This window comes from Erithacus rubecula (genome assembly GCF_903797595.1).
Source record: "Erithacus rubecula genome assembly, chromosome: 3".
NCBI classification, from domain to species: Eukaryota; Metazoa; Chordata; class Aves; order Passeriformes; family Muscicapidae; genus Erithacus; species Erithacus rubecula.
In genome coordinates this window covers 14,566,447-14,588,380 of record NC_136689.1, presented here as the reverse complement: position 1 = coordinate 14,588,380, position 21,934 = coordinate 14,566,447, and the positions used below count along the sequence as shown (strand labels likewise).

The following is a 21,934-nucleotide window of genomic DNA, read 5'->3' as shown; positions in this document are numbered from 1 at the left end:
GATTCCCCACGCCCCCCTGCCGCTCCCTGAGCTGCCTGGGGTGGGTGACATCCCTGGCCTCCCTCCAGAGCTGGGATCTGTGCAATCTCCAGTGTCAAGATGTGTTTGGATACGGAAAGCTGCCACACTGCTCTGTGTCAGATAGATAACAGGAACATCCCCAGCCCAGGGTGCCTGGTGCTGGTGCTGAGCAGCCAAGGCTTGGGGCTTTCTGCCTGCTCCTTAACCCTGCAGGACAGGCACATCTTCAAGGGGCTCTTTTTAGGAAGATAAACATAGCTTTCCTGGTTCAAAAATTACAAGCCATTCTCCTATTTTTTGTTTAACTAGGAAGGACTGTAATTTCAGCTTTTTGGGTGAGGTTCTCTGTGGGAATGCGCTGACATGAAGGGGTCTTGCAAACTCTTGTTGAACTTTTTGAGTGCTCCCATTGCAAACAAGCTTTTCTTCACTCTCTGCCCTTGCCACTGTGCTCAAATTTTCTTATTTAAAAAACTCAAACAACCTACTGTAGATAGCTTTCTCCCCTTGATCTCATAAAACCAGCTCATGTAGATCCACTGGAGGGAGGCAGTATATCAGAAAGGACCAAATAAAGACCTGCTCAGCACCCATCATGTATTTGCAAGATAAATTATCTGTATTAGTAAGAATATGATTGCAGCTGTTTTGAAGATGAAGTTGATTCTTTATTTTTCTCGCAAGTAAAATTGAAATTTATTTGATGAAAAAGGCAAAGAATTTTTAGCTAATGCCTATGGGTGACCTGAGTCTGTTTTCAGTCTTCACTGTAACTCCAACAGGTCAGTATCTGAACTTAACACAGTAAATCTGGAGGCACAGTGGGATGGTGCTGAGCTGTACCAGATATCTGATGGGAGAACAGGGTGGAACCCACTGCTTGACTGGGCTTACACTGGACATGGGGCATTGTGGCTGCTGAGCACTCACAACCAAATGTGAGGTGGGCATTTCTTTCCACAGACATCATCAACACATTATGGTAACTCCTGAGATCTGACCAAAGGCTGCTCTTCTTTCATCTTGTTTGAAGTCTGTTTTCCCCATTCACTAGAGCACACAACGATGTTAATGGAATCCACAGCTCCTACTAATTTCTTCTTATTACAGAAATCAAGCTAAAACCTGTACTTGGAAAAAAGACCTTTTCCCAGCTGCATGTCTCACTTCCCAGTGTCTGTGAGTCTTCCCTCCTTACCAAGTGAAGCTCACACCTCTTGCAGGAATGCCAGTGTGGCAGTCCCAGCTGAGCCTCATGGAGATGGATGGAGCTGCCACAACAACTGTACAGTACCACTCTGTATCCTGTTACATAATGCTTGTACTGTCAAATCTATAGTACATTATTAAGGGAATGAAGGAATTAGTCTTCTCTGAAGTAGAAAGCATTCAAATTTTAACTAAGAAAAGTAGGGTAGATCCAACACCAGCATGCCTTCCTACTGCATAACTTTTCTCCTTTTATCTTCCCCTACCTTTGGGGGGCACTCTTCCTCCCCTCAACACCTTGCTGAGGGGCCAGCTGGAGCTTCTAATCCTTCTCAGCTGAATGACTGTACAAATATTTCAGTCAAGAAACACCCCTGAAAAACAAGGCTTAGCTTTTCTGTTCCTCAGCTGGGTGGCAGGGGTAATTACTGTCATAACTTCCCCTCTCTCTTGGGTGTTATGATGAGAAACTCATTAGTTATTTTCTGAGTACCCTGAGCCAAGTCCTTGTATGAAAGAGCTGTGAGGATTGTTTTAACAATATTTAGCACTTCAAAAGTTTTGGAAGCACTACCTAATTTTCCCAAATGTAAACCAGCGAGATTCTGCAGGGTAATTTGTGTGCCACACCCCTCAGCCTTTTTGTCAGTTTTCACAATGTTCAGGAGCTCACACGATATGGGTGTATGCTTCTTCTGTGTTAACTAGTCTTTTACTTTTAGCTTTTTTTCCCCCATTTTTCCTCCTTCAAGCATACTTTCATGTGCCATACTTTATATTAATACCAAGTCAAAATACAGCTAAAGAAGCACCAGAGAACTGGCAAATGAAAACTTCCCTTCTCCACAGCAATGCTTAGTGTTTCCCTTGACGTAGCAATAAAACATATGAAGTTTCTCTGTTCCAAGCTAAAAAGAGGTGCCAATTGTATAAACAGGTGATTACTGTCAGGATGGGCAATGTGAATTTTTTCTTGCAAAAAAGTAATAGCTATATGTTTTTGACAAGCAGCTGTGCCAAGTAAGTTTATTATCTTATGGCTGTAACATGCCATATAGGATGGACAAGAGGAAAAAATAACCACGGGTTTAATAGCACATCTGTGCCTAGTTAGTTATGGTAAACTTCAGGTATGTGGTGATTTCAGCATATGTTCCTAAATATTTTCCCAGCAACTGGATCTAAAACAAGACCTGTTACAGTCTTTTGGGGAGTAATTAATACACCTAATCACTTCAAACCCCACCACATAATGAAAAAGTATGCTTGATTTCACTGTAAAAAGCACTGATGAATGATCACCTCCAGAAATAAGGCTCCAAGCCCACGACAAGTTCTGTAGGAATGGCAGGAAAGTTCTGGCCCTAAGCAGCAACACTGCTGATGGGACATAAAACATAAACAGAGGGTTCCAAATCAGGGAGGTTTTGAGGCCAGAGAGAATTATAAAGGCATAGAGCAGCAATAACTTTCATTGACTTCCCATTCACTTATTGCAGTGATGACACGCTGCAGGGCTGTTGCTGAAGAGTTGGCTGCTGTGCAGCACCTCTCTGTGTTTTTCTTTTTCCCTTCCCTGTAAATTAATTCATCTGCATTTTCCCCATCTGGCTGTCCTGCTCATGTTTGTGTGTTTCTGTTTTCCACAATTTCTGTCCACAATGGCACTTGCAGGCCAGACTTGCAGGCGCTGCTCATCTCCTGGGGAGCCGAGTCCTGGCGCTCGCCGCTCGCCCAGGCACGCAGACCTGCTCTGCCGTGTCCCACAGGATCCTGGCCTGAGCCTGTCTGCTGTGACACCTGCCATGCTCTACTGCTTGCTGGGCTCATGCAGCCCCACTGTGCCCCTGTTCAGCTTTGTGCATACAGCCACCATCAGCTTTTGATCCATGGTTCCTTTGCTCTCCTCTTGCAGGGGAACAATAATAGTTCTCTCCTCTGTTGCCCCATTGAGCCACCCTGCCTCAACACACTGATTTTTACCTACATGGCTTTAGTGCTTTTTTCTCTTCCACAAATGTCATTTGTATGCTTCTCTCTCAGCCAACATTTAGTTCTTTCAGCCTTTCTAAGGATGAAGCTCTAACCTCAAGAATGCCTGATTATGGTCCCCTTCTCTGGAAAGAGCCAGGAGAGGGAGATCTCCTCAGGCAGCTGCAGGAGTGTGGGCTTTGCAGGCGAGCAATGCTCCATCAGCTGTGCACATTGACCATCAAAAGGCAGAATTGCTTTCCTGCCTCCTCTGTTTCCCTTCTGGCAGTCACAGTTGGAACTGCAGTAGCAACCTGAGACCACAGCCCCCTGATCTGAGCACTGGGCAAAGACAAAACAAGAAGCAACATCTGCCCAAAGAACTTGCTCTCTAACAGGCAGAGGGCAAGATGCTGCAGGAGCAAAGGGACTCCCTGAAAGCTGCACTGATGATGAGAAGCTCAGCCCTCAGACTTCCCAAATCACAGACTAATAGCTTCACATGTTACACCAACCCTCTGGCAATCTGCCTTGGACATGGATTGGGGCTACCAGACATCATTTGTTGTTAATTGTGAGCCCAGCCCAAGGCATCCCTCTGATTGCCTCAAAAATCATGTTTGCTTTCTGCTGTCTGACTGTGGAGCATGTTCATCTCACATTTTCAGGTTTTTCTCTGTACCAGGAGGCCTAGGAGCATGCGCACTGTTTTCTTTTTAAAGGAGCTTTTCCTCTGTTTTTTTTAACTTCAAGGTCCTTTGACTTCACCTGAGGGGAATCTTCAGTGACTGTAGGACTCCAGACAAATCTGCAGGAGTGCTTCCTTCCAAGGACTGCACCCTCCTTTGCAGCCCACAAAGTGTTCTCAGAAGAGATGTAGCAAAAGTTAGCCTCAGGTGCAAAGAGGCAGCTCTGAGATTGCTGTCCTCTGTTCTCTTATCATGCTCTTTACAGGTTGTGACATCATGAAGACAAAAAGATGTCCCTTCACTTTGACATTGGAATGGTCCAGCCTGTTCTCCCCCTTCTCACCTCTTTCTATCCCCTAAATCCAGGGCGAAAGCATCTTTCCCAACAGAGAGCCATGATCTTCAGGAGCAAGGACCTGCTCTGTGTGACACACAATGACTACCCCACCAGAGCAAAAGCTTTTGTCTTGGGAAGAAGGGATATAAACAGGACTGTCTCCTACAACCGAGGAGAGCAAGCAGCTCAGAGCTGCAGCCACGCTGACGAGAAAGTAATTCTGCAATTTTTTTCTTACAACACAGAGGAGACAAGTATTTAAAAAAATCCAGAACTCCAAATTTGCCTGTTGGAGTCGAGATATTTAAATAAAAAAAAAAAAAAACCCTGCAAGTTCTGGCAACATAGCTTCCTTGATGGAAACCCTTGCTATTGTCACACCCACATGAAGCTGCTCTGTGGCAAAACCTAAACCTTCTTCTGATTGACTGCTGTGTCAGCTACCAGGCTTTACCACGAGAAAATACAGGGGTTTCCCAGCCAGCAAAGCCACAAAGAACTCCACATGTACCCTACAGAGGCAGGGTTCAAGGGGTCTTGCCCAAGGTCCCCCTGCTGCTGGTGTCATTGTCCTTGGTGGCAGCACCATGTGTCAGCAGCTGCAGGCTCTAACTGCTGAAGACAAAAGGAGATGTACACAGAAAAGCAGGTCAATGACGATTAGTCCCAGAGCCCTGTGAAACCGGGACACCAGGAGACCTGTGTTCAGTTCTGGGCTCTCCTGCAGACTTCTGCCGTGACCTTGGACTCATCACGTAACTTTACTGCCCTTGTTTCCTCACTATTAACTACAGCACATATTGAATAGGATTCAATTTATGAACATGTTTAAAAGCGCTTTGATAGCCTGGGGTAAAAGTCAATTAAGACGGGGCGAGCAGCTGATGGGCACAATCAATTACTAAAGTAAATGATTCACAAACATACTTCTTTTGGAGAGTGTCATTAAACCAAAAGAGATTTGCAAATTATTCACCTGTTTCTAGAGGCTGAATAAATAATCGGGAGGGGAGAGGTGGGGAAGCAAGCAGCCAATGATGCTTCCAAAACGCTTGAAAACGAAGTGGAAAATAAACCCTTTGGGTGCGTGGCCGGTGCCAGCAGGAGCAGCAAATTTTGGAAAGATCTGCTCGTGTCCTCTCCATCCTTGATAGACCCGTTTTCCCTTGTGCTGAGAAGGCTGATGCCGCTCATCTCAGCCGAGCCGTGAGTTGTGCTCGGCTGTGGAGAGGGAGCGAGGGCAGCAGCTGCCCGCCCAACTTTCCGGAGTGAACACTGCGTCCCGCGGAGCCCGAGGCGGGCCGGGGCGCGGGGGGACGGGCGGGGCGCGGGCCCGTCCCTCCTCCATCCCTCCTCCATCCCTCCCTCCATCCTTCCCTCCCTCTTTCCCTCCCTCCATCCCTCCCTCCGTCCCTGCAGCCCCGCCCGCCGCGGGCCGGCGCCTCCCGCAGCCGCGGCGCCGATCCCGATCCCGCGCCCCGGGTCCTGCGGCGCCGAGCGGTGAGTGCGGGGCGGAGGGGCCGGGGAGCTGCGGGAGGGAGGGAGGGCAGGGCAGGGGCGCTCGGAGTGTCCCGGAGTGTCCCGGAGTGTCCCGGAGCGACCCGCGGCGCTGGGGGCACATCCCTCGGGCTCCCATCCTCTGCACCTGCTCGTTCTGCTCTGCCCCGTGCCGCGGTCTCTGGCGGGGCTCTCCGCCCCGAGCCGAGTCCCCGCCAGTCCCGGGGAAGTTGGTGGGTGCCGCTCGCTGCCGCCGCTCCCCCTCGTTCGCCGCCGCTCGCTGCGCTCGGTCCCGTGCGCCCGGACCGGGGCTCGGCTGCCGCTCGGTGCCGGCTCTCACCCACCCAGGGGATGTGGCACCGGGGTCTCAAACACCAAGCGCCGTCCCTCTTGGTGTTCATCTGCACTCCGATATTTACACAGTAGTCAAATGGCTCTTCGGGTTATTTTACTTTCTGGTGGTTGTTTTAAACCATGTCCTGTTGCAAAGGAGACAAAACCCCAGCTGTTTTGTCAGATGGAGATCTGTGCTGTTATGTCATTTCATAATTGCCTCAGAATTGCAAATCATGGCCTTAGTCTGCCACTGGATCTGTGCCAAAGGACTCTTGCATCTATTTAGGATGAGTGGTTGTTTGGGTTCTTTTCCCTTTCTTTTTCTTTTTCTTTTCCTTTTTTTTTTTTTTTTTTTTTTTTCCTTGTCTTTTGGTCAAGAGTTGAGAATAATGCCGTTTTATTAGCGTGTACTCTACATGTTAAGTTACTCCAGCCCATGTCTTTAAGGGAACACACGATGTAACTGCTCTGAGTAGTCAGTCTGATTCACAGAGTCAAGACATTAAATCTTGGCTAGTGACAATGAGAATTGTGTCCTGCTGAAAAGTATTCAACTGCACTTCTTTGCGTGAGCTGGAGCCGTTTCTCATTGTTACTTCAGAAGTTCCGATTCTGCCCAGAACGGCTGTTGCTTTTTGTGGGTAACAGACACATGGAAAATAGCAACCTTCCGGCTTCAAACTAAACAATATCAGATTAATGACAGAGAAGGGCTCTACAGATCAGAGATGCAGCCACTGGCAGGGCCTTAATTTGTGCCAGCACTTGGTTTGTAATCACAGAGGCTGGATCTGCCCTACCCTGCTATGCTGTGCCGTTCTACCACTCACCATGGTGCCACTTGGAGGAAACTCTGTGGTCCTGACAGCTGTTCCCTTTTCCAAAGATGCTTTGGGCAGCAGGAGGAAGTTGAGGCCGTGGGGTAGAGAAGCTGGACATGGCTGTGCCTCTCAAGGCAGGGTCATCTCTAAGATGTACCACCAGGGCACATTAGAACACCAGGTAAAATACCAATTTAGTCTGTCATTTCAAAGGCTGGGCTCTTCTGCATCCTCCCTTCCTATGCTGATGTTCAGTATTTCTCCACGCTGCCACATGCGTTTGCCAGCTCTTGGAAAAGACAGATCTTTCAGGGTCTGCCAGGCTGTGTGTACCAACTGGCATATTACAGTACTATATTGTTCTTTAGATGCATAACTTCATTGGCCTCTTATGACCTAAAAAGCACACAGAAAATAAACAAGGGCATATTGTTCAGTGGGAAGGATGCAGAAAGTTCTTCTATGTTAGCTGTTAGTTAGGGAAACATTACTTTTAAGTGTTTCTCCTGATTGTCAGAAGAATGGCATGGCACATGTGAGCTTGTTTTTTGCCAAGCTAGCTCTATTTGGAAAGTGAGGCATTTCTGAACTTCTTGGTCACCTTGGAACTAGTTGCGAGTGCATAGCAAAGTCCTGCCCAAATCTTCTCCTCTAATTAATTTGGCCAGAGGCCATCCTAATTAACCTTGTGGGAGTTCAGGGGTGGGAGAGCTTGGTATGAAACAATTGTTCTCTTGTAATTTGCCGTTCACAATGTGTTGACCAAGCCACAGGCTGCATCTCTAAAATCCTCTGGGTCTCTTGCTGAAGCCATTACACCAGTTTATTTGTTTTTTAACAGATGTTGTTTTCTAATCCTTGGGTGGAAGGGTTATCTCGCTTTCTGCTACCTTGTTATTGTGCTTTGTTGCAAGAGCCAGTGGACTTGGGCTTGCTGGGGAAACTTGCTCTCCAGTTCCAGCTGTGGAGGAAGGGGCTGGTCAGCCTTTCAGCAGTCCTGATGCAATTGTTAAGGTCTCCGTGTGAACTGATGGCTTCTTTTCACATCTACCTAGAAATAACCCTCAGCTCTTCTGGTACAGGCAGTGCCTGCAGGGAGCAAAAAGCTGAAGGAGCCTCTTTGCCCAAGAGTATTGCAGTTAGGATATTAATGGATTTTGTCAGCCATAACTTGGACTGTCTCAAATGGTGAGGCAAGGGAAAAAAATCAGAGATAGTTGAAAAAAGGAAAAAAAAAGTTAAAGGTTGGGTTCTGCTTTTTGAAAATGCTCACAGCACTCTGCAGCTGATGAAGGGAGAGGAAATGAACAGCTGTTTCAGAAATTCAGAAGGGTGATCCATCTCCCTTGTGATGATAACTGCTCACCTTGTTGGTCCAGGGCTTATCTATGCTCAGAGAGTGGGTCACCCTTCACCAGCCTGGGCTTGCCTTATTGGTGTGTAGCCCTGCCCAGCACACACAGGTCCTCAGCAGCACAGCATTGATTGTGTGTAGCCTTCTGGAGCATCTGTCTATTTTTTTTTTTTTTTTTAATGCTAATGCATAAAAATGCTACTTAGGCATTTATTTTCTGGTAGAGCAAGGGGTCGGAGGGAAATCCTGCTGAGACTACCAGTCAGGACACACAGATCCAAGAAGGAAAGATCAAAGGCATCTGTAATACAGGAAGAAGCAGAGGGTCAGTCCGGAAGAGAGGGCATTTGATTATATGTACAAGGGTAATATGCAAGGGATAACACACAGGAGAGGATGGTGGTGTCCAAAATGAGTAAACAAACAGATGTGTAAGACTATGCTGAGAATTTATTTACTCCAGAACATACAATCCTTATCTCTTTGAAGGAAGAGAAGACCACACCAACCTTGGAAGGCTCCTGCTCCTAGCCACATTTGTGAGCAGGAGAAAGTGTTTGTTTATGGATCCCTCCTCCTGGAGTCCTGGCCTGATGGGCTGGCCTGTCCTGCTGTGATTAGTAGGATGCTAATGTGTGTAATCCTTTTGATCACAGAACCCAGGCTCTATAAGTCATGTCACTGTCACCTCAAAGAAGTTCAGCCATGTGATAGATCCCTTATTAAAAATTTTTGCTCTGAAAGATTTAATAAAGAAAGTTATTATTGAGATCCTTTTTCCTTTTTTTTTTCTTTTGTCTTGTACAGATGAAGAGATTTTCTTTAAAAAAAATACAAAAAATAATACTTATTTCTGAAGTCCTAATGTGGCAGTAGTTTATTAGGACTTTGCCCATAGGTATTTTAGGTGGGATGACCAGCCTGTAATATCTTGGTTTTAAGATGTGAGCAACAAATGTTATTCCCTGTGCTGTGTTCCAACAGAGTGGACTACTCCATACAAAACTGTAAACAGCATGGAAGCATTCATCTGAGTCCTCAAAAATATCCTCTTCTGCAGCTCCTTTTTGGGAGGCAAAGAGTTGACTAATTATGCTTTGTGTAATAAATGTACTATTTTGCTCTCCTGTTGTGACAGACAAAAGCTGTCATTTGAGGAAATACACCATATGCTGCCAATTGGTGTAAGGACTGGTTCTATCTGGAGCACAGAGTATCACTGAGTCCTCTCTAACAATTGTTCCTTCTCTGAAAAAAAAATCTGGGCCAATTTCAGTGGACTAGTGTGCTGACTATCATCAGTGAAAGCAAGCTGTTGACATTTTGGAAACCAGCTAATACAAACAGTGGTATCTGTGCATGCTTGGACATATCCTCTCTCCCTGTTATGCATTTACATCTATTTGGATGCTTAAGAGCCTCAGCCCATCAGTGCTCAGTCAGGCCTGGATTGGTCCTGGATTGGCAAATTTAGAAGTCAAACTTATTTCAGATACCATCTCCCATCCATGCACAGTCAGACATGTTTTTCAGCATTGTGTGAACCCAATACTCAAACACTCACATTATTAAAAAAAAAAAAAAAATATATATATATAAAATCCCTTTGCCTACCATTTTTTCTTGGCAAATGTGAGAAAGCAGCATCTGAAACCTCCTGACTAATGGCAGCACCTGAAGAGCAGCTGTCCCTGGTTGGGATCTGCCCTGGGAGATGCTGTGCACTCTCTCATGCCATGGTGGGTTTGCAGATGCATCTGCACCAGTGAGATACAGGACAGGAATAACTACCTTCTCATAGTTAAATAAGCTCTTTAAGATTGCTCCTCTCATCCTCCCCACTTCCTAATTTTATGGGAGACACATTGTATCATTAATTTGTTCTCTGGCACAGTTCCTCCAGGATTTCAGTGAGGTCTTTTTTGCTCAAAGAATGCAAAGAGGATGTGAGCTGTAATTTTCACTGTCTGTGAATCTTTGTGTTACAGAAAAAATGTTAACTCTCCTGCCCACAGGTAATGAGAGTTGAACACAAAAATTCACATATTTCTTTTTAATTTCTTTGAGGTGAATGGGAGGGACTGGCCTGGGAAGACATGCAGAGCCAACATAAAGTTGGCTTATGTTCCAGCAGAGGCTTTGGCACATCTTTCTCCCGTGTAGTCTGCAGAGTTGATTATGCAGGTAGCACTGGTGGCTTTGAAGCCTTCAGAGCGGCATGGACTGCAATGGGAACTCTCTTGAAATTTTGCCTGGTGCATATCCATGATCTGATAAGAGTCCTTTGGTCAGGACCCCATTCTGGTGCCTCCTCTCATCTGCTGCCTTTTCTCTGCTCAGGAATCTCCAACCCACAGTGCGTGTCTCAGCCTCCCTGTCCCTCCCATCCCTGGGGGAGAAGCAAAGTTTCTTTTTCTACCCCTGTGCCAGACCTGCTCCCCTTTAGCATCCCCCTGGCTCTTCCCTGAAATGCAGAGATGTCAGGAAGGGAGGGGTCAAAGAGAGTGGTAGCAGGAGGGCTGGGAATAGAGGGGAAGGTCACTTTGTATTTGAGGTGAGGTGGCCATTTGCAACACAGAGATTTGGACAAAAGAGTTTTGATTTTCTTGGAAATGTGTGGAGCATGCCAACAAAACAGTAGTTTTGGGGAGGGAAAGGTGGAGGAAGAATATTAAAAAGTTTAACTCCGTCCCAAATCCCATATTTCTGAGGCAGGACTGCTTCATCTGCACCACTTCTCATAGATGTTCATTCAGTCTGTTCTTGAAAACCTATATTGATTCACAGCCTGCCAGCATCAACAGTGGATAACTATCATTATGGCTAGACAGTTCCTCTTAATATCTAATCTAAATCACCTTGCTGCCTCCTGAGTCGGTCCCTTTGGTTATCCACATCTGCAGGATGCAGGACAAGGTTATCACAGCCTTTAACAGCCTGACATATTTAAAACTTGTAATCATCTCTTGTTCTCTCACCCTCATTCTTCCACACATTTCTTTAAAATAAACAAGCCCACTTCTTGTGCCCTCTTCTCTAGGGGTCACACTTGGCTCAATTTTTTTATCATTGCTGTGAGCATCTTGCTTGAGGTGGGACCCAAATTGGATACACGACTGAGAGGAGTAAAGAGCCTGATGTGTGATGCTCCTCTTGATATGTCTCCAAGAACTTGTGTGTACCAAGCCCTGCACTGCTCTTATCCTGAAACCATAGAATTGTTGAACTTGGGAAAGGTTCTTTAAGATCACTGAATCAAATTATGTCTTCCCTTTTTGTGACTCTAGCCCCAGAGACTCTTTTCTGTACTGCTCCATTTTGTTTTGCATTACATCCTTCTTCTTCAACAAGTTTTTTTACACCTGCCTGTATTGAATCTCAGTCATTCATTTCAGACTGAGTCTTTGATTTATTAAGATTTTATTCTAATTTTAATTCCTGAAAATGCTTACAGCATTCCCCAGAGATTTGTAATTGTAATCTTCCTCCTAATTTACAAGTCATTAATGGAAATACCGAATAGAATCAGACCCCAGGCACAGCCCTTATGTGTCTTTTCAGGTTGACATTGGATGTGCTACTGTTCCTTGAGTACAGATTTGAAGCATTTGTATGCCTGCCCACAGTAAATTATACCTGTTGTATTCACCTGGTTTGCATATAGGACTATCACATGCATTCATCAAAGCTTTCCTCATTCCAATGTGTGACTTCTACTGTTTTTCCCTCCCTAGTCACTGTTCTCCCAGCTCTGTCAAAGAAGAAAATTAAATAGATTAGGCTTAATTTGTTCTTGACAAGTCTGTATTTTGTGTTTTCTCATGGCTTTATCATGTGGGAGTGGATGCAGCTGCAGTGCAAGGCAGCAAGCAGGGAGATGGAAACTCTTCTTGGATTGCACACTCCCTCCTGCTCCACGATAAATCAACACTTGTTATAAGTATTTACAAGGGAATTGAATAATAATTTGTCTGATTTGATATCAAAGCAAGGCTGTTTGGTCTATGATACCCCAGATCTGTCTCCTTCTGCCTTTTGTTTGAAGTTAGATAATATATTTGCCTTTCACTCTTCCTTTGAGAATTTCTAGAAGGTTTTACTCATGGCTTGGAGGCAGCCCTGGTTAGTTCCCTACTCCTTCCTTACTCCTAGCCTATGCTTCATTAAGCCCCACCAAGTTGGATCCATCCAACTTGCATTAATGTTCTCCCATCTCTTTCTCCCGTGTATCTTTGCATTAAATAGCTAACATTTGATAGTGAGCATTATTGTTGAAGGCTCTTCAAACACACTAATGTTATCTTTCCCGATGGAGCGTGTGTCTACAAGTGAGTGGATGTGGTGCCCATTGTTTCCATAGCAGAGGGCAGGGCCATGGCATTCTGGGGTGGCTGCCTGCACAGCACCACTGCAGCCTGCTGGTTATCTGACTTTATTGTCCTGCAAAAGATGAAATTAGCAAGGTAAAAGCCTTGTTTAATGTGTTTTTGATAGCCTGTTTTATACGCACACATGCAAAGCCAGAGTGAGAAAACAGGAGCAATTAAAATGTCCAAAGCCTTAGATATTCTCCTGGGATGTAGCTCAGGGTTATATTTAGATGGAACAAGTAGCACCATCTAGTATTAAAACAACCATAAGAACCTGTTTTCCATTGCTCTAGTCTGTCAGGCTTTTATCACTTGATCTGAGACTTTCAGGTTGTGTCTCTCTCTCAGGCTAGGTTTATTTTAATACTGTCAGCTAAACCAATTCAACCATTTCTAAGAAGAACTAGGGGGGAGGAGAGAAAGAATGTCGTTTTGCCCACATTAGAAAAGGGAAAGAAAATAAATGCTCCAGCTTTTTGATTGAGAGCTGTGGTGCCATCATGTTCAGGAACAGGATCGATGGTGACAAGGCTTGGAGACATCTGTGAGTGCTCTTGGCAGACTCATCTCTGTTTTGAGTTATTTCATTTTCTGAAGACTTTTCTCCCCATCCATGAGCACACCCCAGCCTCTGGTGCTGAGCAGCCCACTGGTGACCCAGCCCTGTGCTCATTCCCTCCCTGCTCCAAGGGATGTGTCAGCAGAGCATGCCCGTGTAATCCCAGCCCAGGGCTGTGCTGCTGGAGTGGGATCATCCCTGTAATGATAGCTCCTGCTTCCTCCACCTATAGGTGAGATGGGGTCTCAAGTTTGGGAGCAGAGAGTAGGCACAGAGGTGCTTCTGCTGGAAGTGCAGACAGGAGAGTAGGTGTTCCTCAGGAGGGGAAGGCAGAAATTGGGGTGATGGATACCAACTGAGGACTGGCCAGCAGAAGCTGTGAGGGGTGCAGAAATAAGGATGGGAACAACTATTTGCCACACGTAGGTTCATTTGCAGAGGCAAATTCTTGCAGCAGTTGCTTTGAATGTACCTAATTCACTTTTAAAGCTGAGTCTCTCAAAAAATCAGGTTGTAAGCGCTTCAGACTGGGTGCCTAGAGTGGAGAGGACTGTTTTCACTTTAGTCTGTCTGCATAAATATTCTGTCTGGCACATGTCTGATATGAAATGGGAATAATGTCACCCAGACATGAGTGAAGATAAGCTAGTTTAATGTGTGACCCATCTAGATAATACACTTTGTAATTCAAATATCTGTTAGTAACTATATCTTCAGAGCAGTGTTTGAATAGCTGCTGTAGAGACAGCCCAGGAAGAACTACCATCACCTAGCCTGCACACCAACTGAGGCCAGAGTCCTGCAGAATTCAGTAGCCTTAAGTCATGTAATTAGAAACTGCAGCAAATTGTGTGTCCATGCAGGGTGCCTTGATTTTGGCAATTCTTGATGTTGTGTGCTTCATTTTGCAGTATGAATCACGTTCCTTCGATGTTTTCTTTTCTTGAAAGTTGTACAAAATCATTTACAATATGGGTATAAATAGTTCTGCAGAGGTGGGCAGGGCAAATCATGCTCAAGAAGGACTTTAGGGGTTGTATTCAGCCAGTTAAAGGGTTACCACCTCCCCTACCTTTCGAACAGTGGAGGGCAGGAGAGATGTTACAGAGGGCAGCCAGGACCAAATCCTCTGTCATTTCTGGTCTCTCACCCAGTGTGTGCCAGGACACTCTCTGGAACTTGGGCTAAAGGGGCTGCCAAGGAGCTGCTCAGTGCACCATGCATGTAATTTCAGAGCATGGAGGTAAGACCTGCTTCTGCCACTGCTGCAAGTGCTGGCATCCATCCCCAATGGTGCTGGTCATCATCAGATGGTGGTGGTACCCCCCCAAAACAACAAGGCTTGGGAACCCCTGCCACTGAAAAACACTATAGACAAAGGCAGATCATAAATAGGGAACAATGTGTTTCCCCCACTGAGAATGAGTTCCAGAAGCAGCTCAGAGGAAACTAGCACCAACTTCTTCAGAGTGTTTTTCAGGAGAGCTTTGGGCTTTGCTCAGGCCGGAGGTGAGATGTGTGCTCGTGAGCAGAGCACCCCAAGCTGAGGTGCTCTGATGAGGGTTCCATCTGCTGACCCATTGTGTGCTGCTCGCCCAGGCTCTGGGTCTCCATTGTGTCTGTCTACACGGGGGCTGATGCTGATTTCCGCTCTTCACGCTTGTTTCTTTGCATCTGACAGTGCTGTTGAGAAGTTTCCAGAGAAAAGCTTGGCCCCTGTTTCCAAGGTAGTGCAGAGTTGTACCGGCTGCTGGGGACAAGTCGGAAACACTGGCAAGATAGCAGGCATCCTCAGGAAGCAAACCCTATCAGAAAGCACTGATGTCATTGCAAACAAAACAAATGAGTGCTGAAAAAACAAACTGTTTTACAGCCCTGTTGATCTTCCCTCAAGTTAGAAGCTCTGCACAGCCTTTACTCTGCAGTCCAGTCTGACAGATTATTTACATGGCAGTGCTGCAGCAATGGTCTGGTGCTCCTGCCAATCCGATTACTTTGATATTTTTTATCTTTTTTTTTAGGTTTATTTATTTAAGGGAGGGTGGGATGAGTGTCCCAGAACTCTAGCCAGATTTAGAAAGCTGGCCAGCATCCTTGCAGAGGATGGGTGCTGACATGGTTGATGTCCTGCAAGCTTTGATCAGGCAGGACTTCCAGCTTCCCTGTTCAGGTCCAGGGCAGGAGATGCTACTTCCCTGTGACCTCTGCACTGCCCTTTGAGGCTGTGTCCTGACAATGTCCTGACTAATGGCTGCCTGCCACCATTACTGCTGGCTCCTTGGAGCTTGTGCCATGACCATGGAGCAGGATTCTCCCCCTTGCTTGTTCCTATTACAGAGTTGTGATGGGCATAATGATAGCATCCTTCTCCCACATAACAGCATGGGGTTTCCCCTTGTACACATGGTGAGTTTGCAGAGCAGGTAGAGACAGTTGTACCAGTTCCACATGGCACACTTCCACTTGTTGCTCCTCACCACTGGTGCCAAAAGAAGGATCAGAGTAAACCCCATGGGCTGGAGGTTTTTCACCCACGCACCTTTGCCTCTCTGATGGCTGCAGTGGGTGGCAGAGAGAGGGTTAAACTCTTCTCCAAGCCAGCCTGATAATAGCAGGAAAAGCACATTTCTTCCTTGCACCTGTGAGTGCTTCGATGGGCTTTCTGCTGTTTCTGGTAGTCGCATTGGATCTTTCTCCTGTTAGAAGCTGAACAGTTCTAGCAGCCAGCTGTTCCCTTTGCTCTGCTCATACCTGGCTCCTTGCACAGTCTGGGCAGGGGGTGGATGGAAAATCAGCTTTTTAGGTCAGTATTCAAAAATAACCCATAAAGCCTTCCCTTCTTTCCATGAGGGAAGGGTCCCACTCCTCCCTGTTTTCTGCTGGCTTACCTACTCAGAGCTCTTACTGGGAATTTGGAGTCTTGTTCTATCATGGGCTAATATCTTCAGCACAGAGCTTTATTTCTCTGTTTTTAAAGGATGTGTAGTGTTACATGCGTGAAAAGGGAGGAGATTCATTAAGCTCTAGGGACAAACCGGTTTAGGCGTTCAGGAGGCTCTCAGGCTGGAAATGCACTTTTGTGGTGTTGCAGGATAAATTGTGGCTCTGCATAGAAATCATGTCTGTTTTTCTACACTGTGAGCTCTCCTTGAGCGAGTGCTGTGGCCACTGTGGGCAGTGCAGGTGGAGGCAGCTGGAGGGTCCCTGGATGCCTGGGAGATGCACACCAGAGCAGCTGGCCAGACTGGCTCCACAGCTGGCACAGCATCCTGGAGTCAAGGCAGGACAGAAAATGGATGGGGCACTGGATAGGCAAAAGGTGGCCATAACACAGGGTGCTGCAGCACAGAAACTGGTTTATATAGCATGCCAAGCCATCCACTTCTGTGTGTATGTAGCCTGAGAGATTTAGTACTAACAAACATGCAACAACCATCTCAGTAGTTGTTCCACTTCAAGTAAATTTTTGTGAACAGTAGTGAACAGACTTCTCTCTTTCTTCATGCCCAAGAAGAGCAGTAGAGACCAGTGTATAAAACACACTTTTGTGTCATGATCTTTGCAGACAGTCTACTTTTAAGCTCATGATCCTCAGGTGGATCTGCTACTATTAAGGACATGCAGTACTCACTAGGTGTGTTAAATGAACTCTTCATGAAGGGAAAATAATCTTGTGGTTTATATTTTACATAAATCTATTTCTGTGTGTTTTACCTTTTATCCATCTTTTAAAAATTTATTTATTTTGGTAACACAGTTCAAACAGCGAGGCATGTGTCAGGATGGGTCCATTGTTTTGTACAACCTTCAGAACAGAACATTACCTTCCACACATTTTAAAATTCTGGAAGAATAGGCATTCTCTAATTGCCATTATAAGCTGTGAGAGTGATATAGATAATAGAGACTGTTTTCAGCCAACTAATTCAGTTTGCTGGATCTTTGCTCCAGTCAGTGCAGAATTGAGGGCTGTCATGGGGGAAGAAAAACCTTCCATCCTGTGTCTTGCAGATTCTTGAGATGCAATACACTTGGGCATCACGTGTTATTTCCAGTCATGACACACAATGGAAGTGTGCTGTGAAAACAGCATACTTAAGTCTTAGTTTTTGTATTATTCTAGGTGAGGATTGCAGCAGGCTAATGCAGGGAGAAAAGAAAATAATCTGTAAAAAGGACTCTGTAACTGGGGTATTGCATGATATTACCTGGGTTTCTCATGTGGTTGCATAATTCATTTTCGTTCTTATGCATATTTTGTCCTTGTTCATATGAACATTTTTTTAATTGGAATATGCAGAGCTGTAGGGAGAGGCTTATTGCTCTGTAATCCACCCCCTCCTCCTGCAGCAGTTTAAAACATAATACAGAGCACACCTTTCCATGACTGAAGAAAAATAGTTTTCTAAGGAAGTGCCTGCTCAAGTCGTGGGCTTACCTCCAGTGCAAAGTTTTTGAGATTGCCTTAGTGAAATCTGAAAGCTGCAATCATCAGTGAATTCTTGAGTGAAAGGGACTGAGTCAGCAGCAGCAGCACAGCATCTGCTGCTTGGCTGAATGCAGGGAGGTGTATTGTCTAGGGAAGGACACCACATGATTCATCAGCATCTGCATGTACTTTACTTCATCTATTTTATTAAGAGGGTGAAAAACTGAGTACAGGAGATGAGGCTTTTAGCTTCAGTAGCTTACTGTCTGATCAAAGGTATCTGTCCTTGTCTAACGTGGCCTTCTGCTTGGTTTTGGTTTTGTTTTGTAGTGATGGGTCCATCTGGAAAGAGCTTTCTGATGGCACAACTGTGAGTGAAACCAGCACAACATGTTCAGTGTCGAAGACCTCCTGATTTCTCATGGATACAAATTGTCAAAAAATCCCCCTGTTTCGTATGAGACCAGGTATGATGGATACCAGCATGAAATCACGGGGAGCAGATCTGCTCAGAGAACAGCACTGAACGGGATCGAAACAGAATCCAGAGCTGGGGCCTTCAGCAAGAGACCGCTGGTGAAAACCAGCTCAAGCAGCACTGAAAGCAGCCACGGGAGCCAAGGGAGGCAAGCAGGTCCTGGTTACCACCATGACCTTCAGGGTTTGTCCACTTTTCATACTTCAGAAGGGGGGTAAGTTTCAGCATCATGCCATGGCTTTGCTTTCTCTTTCTTTTGGTCTTGACAGATAACTAATCATGACTCTAACCCTTAACACCATCTTCCTGTGATCCTTTCCTGCTCCCATCCTAGTAACGTTTCCATTCACTGGGTGTCCACGTCCAGTGACACATCCATTCACCTTCTGCTGGAGAAAGGCCTCTGGGAGTACTGGGATAATGGGAAGTGGCTGAATGTGGGAAAGTATGTTTTACTAATGTGGTCTGTATGAGAAAGGCCTTTCTGATGGACTTAGGAAACCTTAGTTCTATCACAGGGGTAAAAAAAGGGGGAAAAAGGTCTTCCTTTTCTTCAAATTTAGAACTGCACACAGCTTTTTCTGCTGCTTACACACCCGTGTTTTACTGTGGGTTCAGCCACATGCAGCTCTTGGTGGGTATTCCTACATGCATTGAGGACTTGCTTGCTCTCCTAGCAAGTGGAGTGAGCATGAAAGGTGCCTGTGCACTGCTCTTTCAGCACAGCTCAGGCCAGTGGAGGCTGCTGTGGTCACTCTGCACTTGCCCTGCTGGCTCAGCCCCGCGTACGTGCGCGGCGGGGCAGGAAGGGCTGTGTGTACACACCGGGGCTCAGCCATTGTTCTGCTGCTATTTGAGTGCTGCAGATGAACAAAGGAAGGGGCTCGAGCAGGACTGGAAAACAGCCCAAGTATGACGATGGTTTACAAGGAAAAGCCCCTTCCTCTGGCTGAGCGGGCTTGAAACTGAAAGCAGGGCAAAACACCGTCGCCTTGGGAGCTTGTCCTCTTACAAAGACCTTCAGTAACATGTGGCAAAGCCATGTGTCCCCTTGCTCCTGGGCTCTTCTGCTCTTTCCCTCCACATCCTTTCCCCTTGCAAGTGCCTGGAGCAGGAGTGGCTGCTGGTTGCCAGTTAGGATAATGGGCAGGAAGAGATGTGAGCCCTCTAAACCAGGACAGCAAATCCTAGTGAAGGTCTCCAGGTGGAACTGTTCATTCTAGAGAAGGAAGGACAGAATTAAGAGGATCCTTTCTGGTGTGTTTTGGATGAAGTAAACTGGACAACAAAAGAAGTGAGAAAAGACACTGAAAAACAAAGAAAGAGAAAAAGGTTTTGAAGCAGGGGAGTGATGCTGAGGAAGCTGGTGCTGAGTTAACAGTGTGGAGAAATAGAAATACTGTTGCTGTGCAAGGCTGGAAGCAACCACAGCACTGCTGCTCCTGCACTCTGTTAGTCAGAGCCTGTGTAGATTCACAGGGGCTTGGGAGAGCTGCTGCCTCCCTGCTTCCCACTCCCCTGGGTGCATCTACAGGGGCTCACATCTTGGATATGGCAGAGATATCTGTAATTGCTGGCCTTGGCTAAATACCAAATAATGCTCTCTAAGAGTTTAAACATCTCTAAGTGCAAAGGGTGGGACCTGTCAGTCTACAGCATAGTTAAATATTATATCCTGGTTTTTAAAAATGGCTTTTCCGCACAAAATAGGGAATACAACCTTGGAAATGGCTTTGTCACACTTCCATAAAAATAGAAATATTTTCTTGCTATTACTGTTTCAGCAAACTCTGATTCCCAGTGAGCCTACTGGGAACTCTCACAAGGCACTAGCAGCTGGGAAAACCTTTGTATCATCCCTTCCTTGCCATGCGTGGCAGTGTGGTGTGCTTCTGCTATGCAGCGTGGCCCAGCTGGTCCTGGAGGAGAAGAGGGAGCTCTCCAGGCTGGATCTGGGAAGCTGCAGCACTGCAGCACCTTGTGTAAGCTCCTGAGCCCAGGGGACAGTCCTCCTCCAGAGCCACTCCTGAGTCACGAGGCTGCTGTGTGTGTGAGCTGCTCTAAAACTCAGCAGCAGATACCTGTGATGGCCAGTGACAGGTGGGCTGTGGTTACCTCCCACAGAGATTTTGATATCTCTGCTTGGATTCTGGACTTCTATGGGAAATCAGCTGCTTGTTGCCAGGCTGGCACACTGCAGAGACCTGGGGACAATTTGGGCCCAAAGAGGAGATGATCATCCAGCAAGACTCTCTGGGCATCACAGGCTGCCTGCCACCATTTCCTGGTGCTGCTTTCCCAGTCAGCACAGAGCAGGAGAGGGCAAGAACAGACCTTGTGTCTTTCACAGATGGTGACAGCTCCACAGCAACTCAGAGCATGGCTTAGGCTTCTTGTCCAGGGAATTATCTGCACCATACTCTTGTTTACACCACTGATGTAGAAGAGCTAATCACCTCCCATCCACCATGGAAGTGAGTGATGTTGCCAGCCTCATATCTGCCTTTGCAGGGAGGTTTGCAGGGCTTGTGGTGTTTTGTGATGACCAAGGGGATGATGACCAGGGAATGACACTGTTGTCTCTGCTTATTAAGGTTGTGCTGCTAATCAAACCTTGCTGAGGAAGGTAGAGATTTCACAGCCATTGCTCCTGCTGCTTGTGAGGGGAGAGTGATTCCCTGGTGGAATGGAGAAGTGGTGTTTGGCTCCATCCTGTTGTTCTTCAGGCAAAGTGTGAGGGAGCAGATGGTGAGAGGGCTGTCCTGGCTGTCCTGATTAACTGAGCATTCAGAGGCCACATAGTAAAGGTTTGGAGGAGGAGAAAAGTCAAAGAAAATGGGAAAGCTGATCCTATGGGTGTAGATGAGAGTTCTCTCTTCACAGGAGAACTCCCTCCTGATTCTGTTCTAAGTAAAGAGGCATTTTGCTTAGTTGTTTGTGTGGGTGGAACTATGTTAGTAGCTAGCAAATTTAGCAATAAATAGATACTATAATAATGAGATCACCTGCTAGAATAATTAAAAAAGTATACTGGTGTTTTCCAATGCTGGTCTCAGAAGACTGTATGTGAAGATAGGATCTCAAAATAGAACAGAAGCTGCCAGAGTCCAGAGCAGCCCTCTGAAGATTTTTCCACCTTGCTGACTTTCTTAACAGTGCTTTCTGTGGGGCACATAGTCTGTGGCAGTGCCTGCAGCTCATGCAGGATGAGCCACTGAGTGCCCAACACTTTCCCCTTGCATGCTGGCAGTAGGGACAGACATTCCCTACACAGCCCTGCAGTGGCCTAACTCTGCAGGGTTTGGACTTCGATGCCTTTGCCCCACTCCTTTGCTTTTGGCCCATTGTCTGCATCATGTGAGGTCCTGCTGGTCCTGTGTCACCCTAGGAGAAATGGGCAGCTTCAACCCATGGCTCTGAGCAAGACAGCTCAGTCAAATGTGGTCATGCAGCCAGGGGAGGGTAGACTGATGGCCTCATTTCTGGTAAAAGCCTAAAATTCACAGAAAGCTAGAGATAGTTTTGGGGGTTTAAAACCTTTTAAATGTAGTTAGCTTTATGTAGAATCAATTCAGTGCACTTTATGAGAGCAAATGTGATAGTTGTGAGAAGCAGGCCTGTTATAAAAGAGTTCATAATGTTAAAATCCACCTCCTTGTTCCCTTGGGACCACTCTGCCCCTGGAACTTAAATCTCCACAGTTGGTCCCATGGTACTGCTCCATCCTTGGCTCCATCCTCCTTTCAGCTGTCAGGCACTTGTGTCCAGGTGTGCATTTCTTTGTGCATCAGCACCAGCACATGTGCAGAGACACAGGGTTGTGTTAGTGGCATAGTCAGAGATGAGCAGCTGCACAGAGGGGC

The 21,934-nt window shown here is 46.2% G+C and overlaps 1 protein-coding gene across 5 annotated transcripts in view; it reads left to right on the top strand.

Moving 5' to 3' along the window:
• JCAD (junctional cadherin 5 associated) overlaps window positions 1–21,934 on the top strand; it is a 57,510-nt gene that overhangs the window by 24,023 nt on the left and 11,553 nt on the right. For 2 of the 5 annotated variants that reach the window (XM_079302914.1, XM_079302912.1), the window contains exons 1-2: window positions 5,602–5,727; window positions 17,924–18,285. In XM_079302914.1, the coding sequence (XP_079159040.1) occupies window positions 17,984–18,285 (302 nt within the window). In that variant the 5' untranslated portion in view covers window positions 5,602–5,727; window positions 17,924–17,983. Of the gene's footprint in view, window positions 1–5,601; window positions 5,728–17,923; window positions 18,286–21,934 lie in introns of those variants that run through there. The other 3 variants (XM_079302915.1, XM_079302913.1, XM_079302916.1) reach the window with 3 other exon arrangements.